At 41.4% G+C, this 17,262-nt stretch overlaps 1 protein-coding gene across 12 annotated transcripts; it reads right to left on the minus strand.

Annotated features, from left to right (window-relative positions):
• Nucleotides 1–1,329: 1,329 nt before the first annotated feature.
• Nucleotides 1,330–12,114, minus strand: LOC100383647 (uncharacterized). Of its 12 annotated transcripts, none has more exons than XM_008649912.4 (8): nt 11,909–12,114; nt 9,678–10,750; nt 3,774–3,834; nt 3,573–3,658; nt 3,374–3,464; nt 2,764–2,811; nt 1,942–1,985; nt 1,330–1,812 (listed from the first exon to the last, which is right to left on the minus strand). In XM_008649912.4, the coding sequence occupies exons 2-7, from the start codon at nt 10,607–10,609 to the stop codon at nt 1,947–1,949; spliced, it is 1,257 nt and encodes a 418-aa protein (XP_008648134.1). In that variant the 5' UTR covers nt 10,610–10,750; nt 11,909–12,114; the 3' UTR covers nt 1,330–1,812; nt 1,942–1,946. The 12 variants fall into 12 exon arrangements, with proteins under 12 accessions (XP_008648134.1, XP_035815633.1, XP_020394688.1 ...); XM_035959740.1 differs by having other exon boundaries at nt 3,774–3,831; nt 9,678–10,747; nt 11,909–12,095; XM_020539099.2 differs by having other exon boundaries at nt 9,678–10,747; nt 11,909–12,095.
• Nucleotides 12,115–17,262: the final 5,148 nt, after the last annotated feature.

Below are 17,262 nucleotides of genomic sequence, written 5' to 3' on the forward strand. Positions count from 1 at the left end.
AATTTCTTTCCTTCAGTATTAGCTAAATGTGGAAATGTCAGAGAAGATTAATATGAATATATTAGTAAAAAAAATTTAATTTTAAGAACCACTAGAAGAATATGTTGTTCAAGTAAAAATTAAGGTTAAATACATATGGTTTCTGATATTTTTTATTGCTAGATACCTATGTAATAAATTAAAAGTTTTATATTGCTATGTTTTTCGAACAGGGCCTCGGATTTTACTGGCACGGCCCTGTTTAGTCGGATGAAATAGCCCCGTTCCAATGTTATTGTTTGAGAGCTAGATAGTGTTTGGTTGTAGAGCCTAATTGGGTAGAGTGGCTCCAAGCCAATTTTGGTGTTTGGAAGAGGGAATAGCCCCATTTCATTTTGCGAAAATGGTATTTTGTAGGGAGTAGTGGTATTCCATATATCAGGGCAGTATTTTCTTTTTGGAGCTGCTCTGTTTTAGACCCCAATTAACTAAGGGGTGTTTGGTTCATTTAGTCGGAAATTAACTTTAGTCCCTAAAATTTCTATTTGAGGTCATATTGTTTAGCAATTTAGGGGCTAAAAGTAACTGAACATTAGTCATTAAAATTTAGGAGATAGAAACCAAACATCACCTAATAAAAGATAGAATAAAATCATTATGTTTTCTCTTGCTTCTGGACCAAGCATTACCTAAGTTATGCTCTGCATCATCTTCTTTTTTATTTTAGTTATTATTGGGAGGGGACATGATATATTTCACGTGTGCAAAGTGTGAACTGTTTTAGTTTATAATGTTTAGTTCTTTTAGTTACTCTACTGAACTTTAGGTACTAAACGTTAGTCCTTATAAATACTATTTAAAAGATCTATTTATGTCACCATGTTTGTTATTTTAGAGACTAGAATTAACTACTAAAGTTTAGAAGGTGAGAACCAAACACGCCAACTTCAAACTGATGTCCACTATGAAAGAGGGTGAAATATAATGTCAGTTGCTAGGTATTTCATTTGTGTCTGGCATATTATGGTTAGTGGTTGGATATGGTGTGTTTGAATTTCGAGTTTTGCGTCTGGCCAACCACGAATAACCGAACAGAAAATATAGACATGGTTTTCACGAGCGAGAGGGCGCATCGCGTCTTGTTCAATTATTTTTAATCCATATAGATTGAAGAGATTGATACGGATTAAAAAAAATTAACTTACTAGAAATTAAAACCCTCTCAATCTATATAAATTATAGTAAAACCGAACATCGCCCGAAGGTCACACGGACGGTTGCGTCGTAATGACGGGACTCCTAGCTCACTGGCCATTGAACCACGACTATCTTACTCGAGCTAGCATCAACTTCACATTGTGATTCAGCTTTTTTTTGTAAAAGAAATCAAACTATAGCATTGTGATCCATTCTTCGGTCATCATAATTCAAGCAGCGGAGGTGACAAAACTGTAAACACACACACAAACACGGCCACACGCCCACCACCCCAGTTTACACCTCATGATACAACCCAGACCTTTCTGTTTCCATCTCACCGAGTTGTAGTTCTCCAGCAGCATCGAGTATTTTCTTCTCCTCCTCCTTTTTTTGCTTTTGCTATGGCTTTTGTTTTTAAAATGCCTTTTCTTTCTCTTATTTACACACGACACTGAAACTCGTATAACGTATGCCGGTTGACTGGAAGGAGCATTTTTATGTGTCAAGATGTCATGCGTAGACACGGATTTCATATCTACTGGCTCTCACTTCATCCGAGGCATCCGAGGAAAATTGGTACACGGTATCGACACCCATCTGTGGACAGCACTGGTGCAGGACAGCAAGAGTACCCTATTTCAAAAAAAAAAAAAAAGAGATAGAATGCTTCTCATCTAGGCTGTAGACAAAACCTGCTACAAAAAGATAGCAAAAGACTTCGCAGGAGTGGGATAGAAAAAACAAGAAAGGATGGGTGCGCACGTTTTTCAGCGTTTCTGATTGCTGTCACCTAGACGATTCTTCAGCTACAAAGATTTAAAAAAAGGTCAATTAAACTGGTTTGTGCTTGGACTAATCTTGTCATTTAAGCATATCAGTGTTAACCATAAAGTATAGGCATGTCTGGATGAGAGATATACATAAAAAAATATTTTTTGTCAAATGGTACTACTTAAAGAGAAAATTTAGACAGATCCATTAAAAAAACTTTCAAACTTCATGTGTAAACAAATATTTCTAGATTCGAATTTTGATTTTGTTACATGGCACCAATAAAGAGAAAGTTTAGACATACAAAAAATCCTAACTTCACTGGTGTAAAAAAATCTGGATTGACTAGCTAGATTTATGTGATACTAATGCCTGTGATAAGAAACAGCTTTCTATACTATATTTTTGAAGTTTTACCAACCAATAGTCACAGTCCTCATATATTGTGAGGTATCACAAAAAAAACTCCCTCCATCCCAAAATAAAATTTGTTTTACCTTTTTAGTTGATTCATACAATAATTAATGTATTTGTTTTACATGTGTCTAGATTCATCATCATCTATTTAAACCTAGGCATAAAAATCAAGAGCTAAAACTAATATTTTGGGACAGAGTGAGTAACATTTTCATAAATAGGAAGCGTTCAATTTTATTAGAGAAAGCACATCTCATCGGTTTATCTGGTCAAAAATACGAAGAAACTGTAGTTAGTTCCCTTTGTCATGTTCAAATGTTGGGCCAAGGCGGTAGCTTGCATATGATGCAAAGAAAGTGCCAATCGTAACTACTTCCAAGATCACAATGAATATACCTTATTTATGTACTTCAGTTGCTCGTGAACTTTAACGGTCTCCAATTCCTACGAAGGAAAGATAATCGAGAAATCAGTTTCTAAAAAAAGTAGTTTTAATTACTTGGGATGTTTGAATCCACTAGAGCTAATAATTAGCTGTTAAAATTAGCTAAAGATATCCAAACAACCTAGCTAATAATTCATGTATTAGCTACTTTTAGTAGATTAGCTAGCTATTTGTTAGCTAACTAATTCCACTAGCAATTTTTAGCCAACTATCTAAGTGCATTCAAACACCACCTTAATATGGTACAAACAATACAAGGTAGCGCCGTAGCGATGATGATGTTATCACTTATTGCATAGACTCGAGTTATTTTAATTTTTCAAATAGGTGTTGTGAAAATAAAATTGCACTTGCACATGAATAAAACGTCCAAAGATCAAAAGAAAGGAAACCCACAGTGAAAATAATAATATACACATAACCAACTACACAAGGTACCATCAATAATGAATAGCTGCCCTAATCCTAATGCAGTTTGATGATCACATAGGACAAGCAGCTCCTTCTCACAAGGCCACATAAAAAATACAACCAAATCAAAGGAAAGTATTAACAGAATACCTGTGGAACAGCACAATCAGCATGGATAGGATCCCAAACAACTGAGCACGAACAGTCCCAGTCACTTGATTGAACAACAAACAATGGTGCCCTGCAAAAGATCCATGCAGTGAAAAAAGGCATATAGAAATATTGATCCTACATGTTAACCCAAACACATAGAGATAAAAAAAACAGTAATTTGGAATGGAATATATACCTCCGCCATTTGCCACAAACAACTCCTGTGTCTAGAACTTCCCGGCACTGGATCCAGTTACCGATACTGGTTTTCTTATCCTCGAACTGTTCTAAGCATTCAAAATACAAAAGAGGGTCAGGATGGGTGCCTGATCATAAGCATTAAAGAATTTTTTTTGTTGATTATCATTTATCAGGCTCAAAGTGGACTGGGACATACACTCAGCATTGTCGTTTTACTACGATCAAGTTCAGTGGGCTCAGCAAACTCATCTTCTCTACTGCATAAAGAATGTGGTATTAACATTAGAGACTATTTGATAATATTAAAGTTGAGAAGACACCGCTATTGTGGTGATTTTGCTTCCAGTTATGATACCAACAACCAGGGTTCAAGCCCCCCTCTAAAAAAAAGAAACTCCCAGAGTTATGTTGCTTTCAACGTGTTCCTGGGCAGTCCAGCCGACGCCCAGCAGTCCCTTTTCATGACCCTGTGTTGAGATCCTTTTCTTCAGGCAAAACCACAGCGAAGGTCTGTCCCCCGGGGTTTGTTTTTTTCAATACCAAGTTGCAACAAAGAATATGCATGTAAACATGATGGATACAGGATCATCCTTGTAAAAAAATGGTATCCTGCAAATACAGGAAGGAAATCCTCCATCCCATTTCCAGTGCCAGTCCTGGTCGTCCCATCTGTTACTGTTTTTTCCCATAAACATGGAAACAACCAAAGTGATAAACGGTATAGGACAGTAGGAGATTTATCCCATCTATTAAACCAGGCAAATTTAGTCCTCTAGCTGGTTCTGAAGGTGGTTTTCTATATATTAAAAATAATTAAAAATGGCTTAATCTCTAAAAAATCATAACTAATTTACTTTAAATCGGAAAAATATAAAACAACAACAACAAAGCCTTTTTGTCCCAAGCACGTTGGAGTAGGCTAGAGATGAAACCCCGTATGAAAATCTCAGAGCTCAACCCCCAAAGAAAAGAAAAGGGAAACAAAGGCAAAGGAGAACCGAAAAACGACGAAACGGAGAAACACATAAAAAGAGATAAAACCCACAAGAACCAGCAAGATCTAAATGGGCACAAAAAAAGTCAAACGATTAAGGAGGAAAAGCGGAACTATAAATCAGGGTTCTGGCACGTGAATTGCACACTTTAGGTCCTATCCACGGCGAGCTCTTTATCAATATTCCACTCCTTCAGGTCCCTCTTCACAGCCTCTGTCCACGTCAAGGTTGGTCGACCTCTACCTCTCTTTACATTCTCGGGACGCCTAATTATTCCGATATGCACTGGTGCCTCTTCATGTCTTCGTTGGATATGTCCAAACCATCTCAAACGATGTTGCATAAGCTTCTCCTCAATTGGCGCCACTCCTACTCTCTCTCGTATATCATCATTCCGGACTCGATCTCTCCTTGTGTGGCCACATATCCAGCGCAACATACGCATCTCTGCCACACATAGTTGTTGGACATGTCGTCTTTTAGTGGGCCAACATTCTGCTCCATACAACATAGCCGGCCAGATTGCTGTCCTGTAGAATTTGCCTTTTAGTTTGTGTGGCACCCGGGGGTCGCATAAGACACTCGTCGCTTGCCGCCACTTCAACCATCCAGCTTTAATTCTATGACTGACATCCTCATCGATGTCTCCATCCTTCTGAAGCATTGATCCTAAGTAACGAAAAGTGTCTTTCTTGGGTACCACTTGCCCATCAAGACTAACATCGCCATCCTCATACCCCATGGCACTGAAATCACACTTCATATACTCCGTTTTAGACCTACTAAGCCTAAAACATTTTGCTTCCAGCGTCTGCCTCCACAATTCCAACTTTTGCGAAACACCACTCCTACTCTCCTCAATAAGTACCACATCATCGGCAAAAAGCATACACCACGGTATATCTCCTTGTATGTCCCTTGTGACCTCATCTATCACCAAAGCGGAAAAATATAAAACAATTGCCAATTTTGTTTCTATAATAAAAAACTACCTATTGGTGATCTATTTAGACTTGTTCTACTCCGATTGTTTTATTTCTCATATTCATGCCCATTATTTATTTATTTTTTTGAACGAAGTGGCAGGAGCTCTGCCTTTCAATTAAGAGAGAGGGAAAAAAAGTTAGAGTACATAGGGTCAGCGACACTCAGGCCTTAGGATCGGGCACCTAAGAAGAAACACGACAGGCAACCCTAGTACAAGCCAAGGCGGCTGGACGCACTTTTATAGAGCAAGACACACTCTCACTCTCCCTGCGATCTGGAGCGGTGACAGCGAGCAATGCTCAAAGATTCTGCGGTTGCACTCCTTCCAAAGGTTCCACATAGTGTAGATGACCAGGCCATTGAACTCCCTTTTGCGATCTTGTGGAAAGAGTCTCCGTCTTCTCCCACCACTCGCTAATGCTAGAGATGTTGCTCAAATCCACATGTTGCGGCAGGGAAAAGCTTCCCCAAGCAAGAACTGTGTTCCAGACCTCATGAGCGAAGGGGCAGGTTAGGCATAGATGGAGTCCTGATTCTATAGGTCCATTGCATAGGGCGCAAGATGGTTGGTGCGGCCATCCACGACGTGCTAGGTTGTCTGCCGTGAGGAGTTTATTTTGGATGAGCACCCAAGCGAAGAATTTACATTTGTTCTCTATTCTAGCCCGCCAAATGAGGCTGATCTTGTGCTTGATGTAGGAACCCAAGAATTGGGCTCTGTAGGCTGAGCTGGAGGAGTAGAGACCGTGTTGTGTCTATTTCCAGACTAAAGTGTCCTCTACATCCGGCTGCAAGCTCACCTATCGGATCCTAGTCCAGAGGTAGACAAATTCCTCAATTTGCGTGGTGGTTGTGATTTTCCCTCGCAGAGACTGAATCCAAGCACTGTTAGTCAGTTCTTGGGCCACAGATTTATTCTTCCTTCTGACCAGCTTGAAGAGGTGAGGTGCCAGGTTGCGTGGAGCCTCCCCATCCAGCTAGCTATGGTGCCAGAACTTTGCTTTGATGCCGTTACCAATCACCACAGTGGTGGACGCCTGAAACAGCAGGCGATCTAGCTTGTTGCAAGGGACCTGGAGCCCCTCCCAAGGTTTTGAGGTGTCTGTCCATTCTTGCCAAAGCCAACGGAGCCGGAGGGCATGACTGAATTTCTCAAGATCGAGCACCCCTAGACCCCCTAGGTCCTTTGGTCTAGCCACCGTTTGCCAATTAACAAGGCAATGCCCCCCGTGCATGTTATCCTCACCTTTCCATAGGAAAGAACACCGAATCTTATCAATTTGCTTTCTAGCCCATTTCACAAGGGGGAATATGGTTAGGTGGTAGATCAGCATGGAGGAGAGCACTAAAGATACTAGGGTGAGGCGTCCTGCGCGGTTAAGTAGTCGACATTTCCATCCGGCAAGTCGCTGTCCGATCTTCTCCACTAGTGGTTGGACATGAATTTTTTGGAGCGGGCGGGTGTGGAGTTGAAGGCCGAGGTATTGGCAAGGGAAGGTTTTGCAGCATCGCGGGAACGGCTGGAGGATGTTGGACGAATCCACATTTTCACAACAGATGGGGTGGATGGAGCTTTTCTCAAAATTTGTTGTTAGACCCGTGGCAGCTCCGAACGCATTGAGGATCTGTTTGGCCGCTTGCAGGTCATTACAGGTTGGATTGATGAAGATAGCTGCATCGTCAGCATAGAGCGAGGTTCTGAGCTTAGCTGTAGCAAGAGGGAGAGGTGTCAGGACGCATGCTCTGAAGCAAGGTCTAAAATCCTTTGCAGTGGGTCAAAGGCAAGGAAGAACAGCATGGGAGAGAGGGGGTCTCCTTGTCTCACCCCACGCATGTGGTCGAAGCTGTCTCCTTGAACACCATTTATTAGGGCCCTAGAACTCGCCGTGCTAAAAAGGATGGTAATCCATTCACGCCAACGGTGTCCAAATCCGCGAGCTTGTAGATATTCTAAAAGGTAGCTCCAATTTATCGTGTCGAACGCTTTCTAGATGTCCAGCTTTATGAATAACGCCGATGTTTTGGTCTTTTAGAATTGCCTGACAATATTTTGCACGTATAGGAAGTTATCCTGGATGCTTCTCTTTCGAATGAAGGCACTTTGACACTTTGAGACAAGACCGTCTAGGTGGGGCACAAGCCTGTTGGCCAATAATTTTGAGGAAATTTTGGCAACACTATGTATGAGGCTGATGGGGCGGAAGTCGCTCACCCGCAAAGCATCCTTTTTGGGGGGATGAGAACAATATTGCCTGCATTCAGTAGTTTGAAGCCTTGCCCATTTAAGTTGTGGAGCTGATTAAACGCTGCTGTTAAATCGTCCTTAATGATGTCCCAGCATGCCCTGTAGAAGGTACCTGTGAACCCGTCCGGGCCTGACGCCTTGTCGCGAGGCATTGAGAGTATAGTCTCTTTGATTTCTTCCTGGGAGAAAGGAGCTTCCAGGGAGGAAAGATCAATGTGGTGGTAGCCTAGCGAATTCCAGTCGAACGTCCTTGCTCTAGGGGCCGTTGTGCCCAAATGCTGCTTGAAGTGGTCAGTGATGACCTTTTATTTATTTGAATTATCATTTTGTGGTGTATCATACATGAAGATCGACCAAGAGGATCTAACACTTAGTAACCGGGAACTGGGAACGTGGTCACGTTCCTCGTTCCGGGAACGTTCGTTCCGTTCCGAGAACGTGGGAACAATCTCGTTCCCGTAGTGTTAAAACCTAGTTTTAGTAGCGTACCATGTACCACGTTCCCGTTCCTCGATCCGAGAACCTAGTTACTAAGATCTAACATACTATGTATGAGTATTCCCTCTGTAACAGTGCATTATAACTCATAAAACTTGTACTGAAATATATGGCATTCTATATGGTGCCCATGAAGGGCAGGCCTCGTGCAGTGGTGAGAGCTATCTCATTGAGTCAGTCACCAGGTTGTGGGTTCGAAGAAGCCTTTCCGCATTTGCGAGGGAAACGTTTGTCTCGATTTATCCCTTCCCTAGGTCTCATGTGGAAGCCCCAGCACTAAATCTACCCTATATGGTGCACATGCTCAGATTTGGTAAAGTTTGTTACACATAATTTGGTAATAAACACCTTAATTGAGTTTAATCCATGGGTGCATATGTCATTTGAGTATTCCCTTAAGTTGTCTTAAATTTTTTGAAATGCATAATATTACAGGACCGAGGAAGTACATAGAATTATAGAAAGGTGTAGAAGATGACACCAACATCACAAATATCATGCTCCACCACATGTATAGATCGTATTTAGGCATTGCATGGCTAGTGTTTTACTTTATGTTGATTTTCTAACTCAATTATAAGTTTCAAAAAAAAGATGTTGCCTAAACACCATACGAATATACAATCAACATAAAGTAGGGTAGAAGATGACAAGCGTGACTAATAGCAATGAAACACTATTAAAAAAACTCGTCCGGAGAGGGAATGACCGTCCTCCTGGTATTATATTAAGAAGAGACTAAAACAATGGTCCCAACCGAGAAAATCTTCGAACCCCAGCCTCCATCACTAACAGACCGACGTCAACCGTCTACTCTACAGCAACCCAACCGGAGGGTGGCACACAGGACATCATAACCCGAGAGCAGATGGGGCACAACGATGGGATTTTTTTAACCAAGCCGAAAAAATCATCCCCGAGAGGAATCGAATCCGAGACTTGGAGGTGCTACTTGGAAGCTTATAACCACTAGACTAGAGGCCCTTTCGCAGCAATGAAACACTATGAATAAACAAGATCCAAATAATTCCAAGTAGAGTACTAACCGATAATATTTTTAGAAAAATATTCGGTGATAGTTTCTGATTTAAGATAAATTAGCTATGATTTCTATGATTTTCATAAAACAGATAACCACCTTTGAAACAAGCTAGGTACCAAATTTCAACAATTGGAGGGCATACCTGGTTTATAATTCAAGGTTGAAAATAGGACTGTCATGTAAGATGAAGGTTAAAAGCGGACTTTAACCAAAAATAAATCACGATTTTTTATGAAAAGAAATCGTTAGTTAAGTAGAAGATGCCTCTCCTATCGCATTAATTGCATTAACATGAAAACTTAAAGTAACTTTATCAAGAGTAAGCGAGCATACCTAGAAATAGGACCAGACCATTTTGGAACTTCTGCTTGAAACTTAGTACCAATCCGAACCCCACTTTCATATGATTCAGAATCCAGTAACATATCTCGAATAGGACCAAGACCTCGGCGGGGTCTTTGAATGCCCTTGGATGATTCAACTTTGGGATTTGCAAACTTTCCACGTTGTCTCTTAGGTTTCTTTCTTTTACATGCCAAACAATACCACTCTTCCTCTGGTATTTTCTTGACATGTGGATTGCAACACAATAAATGAAATGCTCCTTCACAACAATCACAAATTAACATTTTGGATGGATCTTCCATCAGACCGCATTTTGTGCATTCAAATAAAGGATTGTTTAGATTATCATCACGGTCTATAGTACTTGATGTTCTGCTTAGTTCTGAGTCTTTGGCGGAACATATTTTCCTTTTGAGGATGGAGATGCAAAGGTCCCTCGCTGATATTAACTCTGTTAATGGTTTTGGAGTATTTGTATCAGGCAATGAACACTCCCAAGCTTCTTTAATACTCTGACTGATATAAGATGGTGCACTTGATGAGGATGATGGCTGACCAGTATTAACATTAGAATGTGATCCTGCTAAAAATTCTGTAGTTGAACTAACCATACATGATTGACCATCCATGTTGCGCTCTGGAGATGAGACATATCCAGTGGTTGTGAAGTTTGCCGTGCTACTATCTTTCATATTTCCATTTGTCAGAAGGTGATCATATTCCTCATCCATCTTCATTCGTTTATTAAAATAGAAACCATATTCTGAAGCAGGAATTGAACAAATACTGTCGGCAGACATCAAACTCGAGTTTAAGGACGAATCAACAATTTTAATTACAGATGATCTGAATTCCTTCTTCCAGCATAGGAGAGGCTCTATATAGCTTTCATCTGAACTTCTACTAGATTTTACAGCCATGCCTTCAGTTGAGTAGAGCTGTGACCGTTCCTACCAAAAACTGAACTATGACAGCTCCCAACAAAAATCACAGGCACAATAGATAGCTTGCTTTGGCCAAGGGTAGATATCAGATAACTATTAACTGAAGCAGGTACACTGCTGTATAATTAAGAAAAAAATTTAATCAACACTTTAAAACAAGCAGTAGCCAAAGATATATATGACTTAGAGAGGATTTGTATGTAAGATCTAAGACAAACAAATCATAAACAATTTATCCAAAAGGTTTAGAACATGATAGTATGATGCTTGGAGTCTGACATTCATTAACTGTGTCACGAAGTGCCATCTAAATATGGTCTCTGATATATCAAATCGGACCCCAATTGAGGTACAATAGGTGTTCAGTACCCATAGGGCACGCCTATGAGGCTGTTTAAATCTGTAACTGAAATAGAAGAGGAAAATATGCACACACTGTTCATTTCCCCTCGATCCCCTCCAATCCCTAACGGGGAATGAGTGTATCCAACCTAGCCCTAAAGACATGGGTGTATTTATACAACCAATATTGTATGCAAAAAAATGACATGTATATACACTTGTAGAAAGATCATATCCGAATATGAATAGGTTAAGCTAGGCTTGGGGTTAGAGATGGCAATAGGGACTCGATCACTAATTCCCCGCGGTTAAATCCCCTATTAAAGGACGAGGATAAGAGTTAATTTAGTTTCCACATGATTGAAACGGGAAAATTTTAGTCCCTATCGGGTTCACGGGGACGGGGATGAGAAACCATCCTCCATCCCCGTTCGTGCTTACTCCCTCCGCGAACTTCTCCAGATCTAAATATGTTAAAATTATAACAAAACCTCAATACATATCTATTATGAAATAGCAAACTAAACTCAAAGTAGAGATCTCTTAGAATTTTAAATCTTGTTTGTTCAATTTATATTAATTTTATATAATTAATTTAAATTTGACACTAAATATTGCATATTCTAACCGAGATTTATTCACCCAAATAAATTCTCCAACACGGACATGAGAAAAAGCTCTCCTTGTAGGGACGTGGATAGAGAATTTTTTTCCCGGAGCTTGTTTCGGAGAGTTGTGGATTGTTTGAAGGGGCTAGAATCGTTCACTATTTAATTTTAAACAGTGAAGGATTTTAGGCCCCTCAATCCCCTTCATTACTTTGGCTCCCAAACAAACCCCATGGAGCCATTCCTCGACGAAGAATTTCTCGCAGCCATCCCTACTTGAGGTCTCGGTTTCGCACAGCAGGAAGGAGAGAAAGGGTGAGCACACCTGATGGGTGCTTCGACACCGGCGAAGGACGCGGAAAATGGCTGGAAGGGACGCCGATCTGGGCACCTGGCGTTGGGCGGTTGTTGCAAACGGAGAGGGTGAGAGAGGAGGTTGGACGCTGATGGTTGCTGCGGAAAGGAGACGACGGGTGAAGAACGGCACAAGAAGGTGCTGAGAAATGGTTTCCGTATCAATTTGGCCACTTCAAATAAAAATATGCCCGGCAGAACCATTTCCTAAACCATGTTCGGCGGTTGTAATATTTGGATTCAGATTTATCATTATCTATCATTTTTAATTCAAATTCAGCTATAAATACAAAATAGTCAGATACTAATATAGAACAGATATCTTACCTTTGCATCCGAAATTAAATATATACTTTAATGTTAATACATTTTTGTGTGTTAAGTATGCGTATAATTTGATTTCAAAAATCATAATATTTGGCATTATAAAATTATATATCACTTAGTGGATTGATTGAGTCTAGTTTAATTTATTAAGCACATATATATTCTTCACATTCAACTTAAAATTATTATACGTGTATGGCAAGATTTACATCTTGCATGGTTGGTTGCACAAGCGAGAAAGATTTATCTTATCGGATTTTTACATGAGAGGTGAAAGAGAAAAGTAGATCTACGTCCGCTTGACGATGAGGAAAGTAAAGGCAGTTAGTTGGGTGTGTGAGAGATAATGTATCTTATTATTAGGTGTGGGGAAATATGTGAGTGGGTTGTTAGGCGAGATGTGGCGAAGAAAAAACAAATCGACACACAATATGAGATATAAGGCTCATCTTATCGAGTTGTTAGGTAAGATATATAGGGTTGTTAGATATGTGGTGAAGAAAAACAAATCTACATATTTCGTGCGTGAAACATGACGGTAGAAACTTCTTGATTTCAAAGAAACACTTGTAAAATTACAGGAGTAGAGAAGAGATGTTCGACTTCCAGTGAAAAAAATGTTAATACCTCTGCCCTAGCGGTAGTAGCAAAGCTAGAGCAAATATAAAGGAGGTGCACCTTTCTTGTGGATGTATAAGAATAAAATATAGATGATATATATATATGGTGAAAAATTGAACACTATAACTAACTTTTAGAATTTTAGGGGTGCACTTGTACCTACCGGCTACATAGTAGCTTCGCCCCTGCCCAGCGGTGGCCTAGCCTTCTTCGCCGGTTGTATTGGATAGAAGCAAATATAATACGTAGAAGCAAACAAGCAGCGTAGCGTAGCGTAGCGTGTACATGGTGAAGGCACATGTATAGAGAATCGTAGTGTAATTTCGTCCGAGATGTCTCTAAATAATCCTGGATACGCCACTGCTCCTGTCTCTGCACTTTATTATTCCACGGTATCATTTACGCTTCAAATTAGGCTCGAGCGTTGACGAAAATCCCACCAATTCCCATGCAAAGCCCTGCAGCTTCCTTCTTCCTCCTGCATGTGATGATCATCTATGACAGGATGGGGCACCTCTTCCCGGTGTTTGGCCTCCACGCTGCCATCGGGCTCCACCTCCACATGTTTGTTACTTTGTTCTCACTGCCACCGCTGACTCCTCCCTGAACTCGTCCTCACAGAGTCACTGAGTCACATCCATCGCGACTCCTCCCGCTCTCGTCCTTACCGCCGCTGGCGGCTCTCCTTCATCCTTCGCATTACCGGTGGGCTCGTCCTCCTTATGCTCGCCTTCCGTGCCGCCGGTGGACTCGTGCTCCCCGCACTCGTCCGCCAACGTCTTCTTTCTTCCCACAGACCACAGTCCGCATCGCCGACCATCCTCCACACTACTCTCTAACTTCGCCCCTTCCTCGAGTGGCAGTGAGGCATACGAGGAGGGCAGTGACCTACGTTTCCTGTTTAGAGATGTCAACAGGGACTCGATACCCACTAACCCGTGGGAAATTCTATTATTAGGGTATTGATATGGGACAAAAAATATTTCTATAGATATGGATATGGGATAAAATCTTCATTTATTGGGCAAATGGGTATGGGTTTAGAAAGTAATAATCCGAACCCGATTACCCACGGGTATTTCATACGTGTACACTTGTCCTGATTGTATGAATAATTTGAAGCCAAGCCGACCACCAAGTCCAGCACGACAGCGCACCAGACCCCAGGTTTTAGCCTAATAAAGCAACACGGTAAGGCAACTAGCAGACTAGCAAAAAAACAAAACCATAAAATAACCAGCCATACACTACGCCCTGCCTAGTCGGCCAGCCGTCGCATGCCTGGACAGATGCACCGGCACTGCACACTGGCGACTTCACCGGCGACGAGGAGCACCGCTGACTGCTGGAAGCCTAGGACGACGGTGACGACCATGGATTCTCAGGCATCAATGAACTCTGATGGTGATCAAGGAAGGTGTGCACACACCATTTCTCCATTTCTTCTATTGGTCCTGAAGTACTGATTTCTTTTCTGATGGATGGATGAATGGATCATGGTTCATGTATGAGTGCTTGCCGATGTGGCGATGTATGAAATCTGGATAGTTTGTGCTAGCTGTTAGTACCTAGTTATCCCTTAATTGGGGGATGTGGACCCATTGGGGACCCGAAACCCGAATAGGGATGGGTATGAGATGAGTTTTGCACCCATGATGGGTATGGGGATGGGCATGGGGATAGATCAATCATAACAGGGATAGGTCTGGGATGCTATAACCCGATAGAGAATTCCCCATTGACATCTCTATTCTTGTTAGATCAACGCATCTAACTTTTCTGTCTAACCTTAGTTCTTCGATACGAGCGACTAAGAGCATCTCCAATAGTTATGTAAATTTAGCATCCTAAATTATAGATTTAACAAATTGCTAAATCACTTTAAAGAGTAGAAAAATGTGTGTGCTCCAATAGTTCTCTATTTATTGGTTGCTAATCTTTAAAATTATCCATGTCAACAAAAAAAATGAGCATGCTTTCTATTTTTAATTGAGATATCATATCAACACCCTTCCATAATGTCTCGAAAGATCGAAGTTGTCGATAGAAAACCAGAAGGTCGCGGCGACGGCATGAAGACAACACATGGCATTGGAGATAGATTTGTGGTCAATGGGACGGTGAGACGACACAAAACGGTGGCTGAAATATAGTTTTCGCGACGGATTTAGAACCAACATTGATTTAGGGAGTCCAACGAGGTTTGTAAATGTAGGGATGAAATTGGGTTTTATAGAGAGTTTGTAAATTTAAGGACCTGCTTTGCATAACTGTTGGAGAAAAGTTTTATCCGAAACCTTCTTAAATTCATATTAGGGGAGTTTTTTTACATAACTATTGGAGATGCTCTAAGGTTAGACATAAAAGTGCAATCGAAGGAGTCTCAAACGATCGGAGGAAAACCAAAGAAACCCGAAAGTGTGATCCAAGGAGTCCCAAACGATACAATTTTTTAATACCGGTATGCTAGTTCTAGAAGAAAACATTGGAAAAATAGAATATTTAATCTTGATTTAATCCAAAAATATAGCACTAGATCTAAATAAGAACATCATGTTAATTAAGATTAAAATTTGATCTAGCAAAACCATGTCCAAATGTCTAAACGAATTAGACAAAACAATATAAAAGATATGACGAGAGAGATGATTGTACGCTTGTTCCTTCTTTATGATAATAGGTAAAGAAGATGACAATGCAAGACGCCCACACAATAGAGGAGGCAGACGAGCCGCCGATGAGGTTGAAGTGATGAGTAAGTGATCGAGCAGTTATGTAGAGCGCTTCCCAAAAATTTTATTCACTCTCACCCGTCGTAGGTTCACTGAGGAAAGAGTTCTAGACGCTGGTGCATGTCAGGAGGAGACGAGGTTAGATGTGTTGGTTGTTGGTGTATTATATGGTAGCATCTATAGGGTAGGTATTTATAGAAGAATATGATGTTCGATTCCATAAAAATTGGTAACTAATAAAGACTCAGATAATGACAATATCAAATAAGGATCAACTGATCTGATCAGTAAGGCATTGTTCGTTTGTGCTGGATTATATTTGGAATCGTTCCAGCTAATCAAAGTTTATATAAATTAGAGAAACAATCCAGTTAGGAATCGTTCCGATCCACCAATCTGTAACAACCGCACGGTGCCATAGTGATAAGTTATCACATAAGAATTTCAAAATAAATTTATCAGATAAAGATTCTAGAATAAACTATAAAACAAAAAAGCAAAAGGAGACCACAAACACGCAAAACTTAAACACTGAATCGACGAACCATTCACTCACATAGAAGCGAGCAATGGGCTACGAGCCTACTAGCCTAGGATAGCCTAGGATGCTTATTGTGAGTTTCGTCACCAATACAACGATCGTGTACTGATAAGTAAAAAAACAAATATATCACAACCATGCAAATTGTCGATGGCCAAACATATAACCATTAGGGGCAAATAAAGTGGATCTCAAATATGGAGAAAACGCGTTTAATGAATGAAGAAGATGTATGGTATAGCGAATTCGTACCTGAAGATTAGATCTAAATCGATGTAAGTTTAGATTAGATCTAGATCGGACGAATTTCTTCCCCGCGACATCAGAGAGATGTCTCTCGAACCTCTAGGTATAACGGATCGTAGTGCTCCCATCAATACGCCCTCTTCCTCTCGTATTTATAGATAATTTTTAGAGGTAATTTTTCGCTTAAGTCCAACAATGAAACAAAACTATACTTAGGTTTCCATATATATTTATAAAAATAAATGGATATATACCCAAATATGGTAAATACACAAATGACTTTTTGCACGATAAGGCATATATAACATTGTAATCTTTTGATTCCAAATATCTCTACTACTAATTAAGTGAGTAGTGTAGGCGTCCAACACCGCATGGCGCACGGTTCTGCCATATCGCGCCGCGGACCCTCCTCCCTTCTGCTCCCCGCCATCACCGCCGATCCGCCCTCGCCCCCCATCCCCCGCCAATCTCGCCGTCTGCGCCCTCTCGTCCGTGCCCCACATGCTCCGTCCTCGCCCCCATCCCCCGCCAATCTCGCCGTCGGCGCGCCGCTCGCCATCCCCGCAGGCCATCATTGCGTGCGCGCCCATGCCCCGCCTCCGTAGCCCCTGTCATCGGCGCCAGATCCGCATTCGCCTCCGCCTCAGATCCCTACGGCGCGATGCGAGGGAACGGCCCATGCCCCACGCCCCGCCCCGTCCACACGAACGCCCCTGCGTGCCCCCGCCTTCCCCCGACCGCGATTGCAGCAGTAACGTGCCCCCATCCTCTCCCCGCGTGCACCGCACCCATTCCCGACCGCGATTCCAAGCTCGGTGTTGACTACCATTGATGGCGCCCAGCCTGCCCTCGCCC

Source organism: Zea mays, chromosome 6 (genome assembly GCF_902167145.1).
Source record: "Zea mays cultivar B73 chromosome 6, Zm-B73-REFERENCE-NAM-5.0, whole genome shotgun sequence".
Taxonomy (NCBI): domain Eukaryota; kingdom Viridiplantae; phylum Streptophyta; class Magnoliopsida; order Poales; family Poaceae; genus Zea; species Zea mays.

What these genes read in the sequence shown, in the direction of transcription:
- LOC100383647 (XM_008649909.4), bottom strand. Translation starts at nt 10,609, where the DNA reads ATGGCTGTAAAATCTAGTAGAAGTTCAGATGAAAGCTATATAGAGCCT. An exon ending in TGGTCTGGTCCTATTTCTAG is followed by an intron (nt 3,835 to 9,677) that starts GTATGCTCGCTT and finishes TTCTTTATGCAG; the next exon opens with TAGAGAAGATGAGTTTGCTG. An exon ending in CTGATTGTGCTGTTCCACAG is followed by an intron (nt 2,812 to 3,373) that starts GTATTCTGTTAA and finishes TTTCCTTCGTAG; the next exon opens with GAATTGGAGACCGTTAAAGT.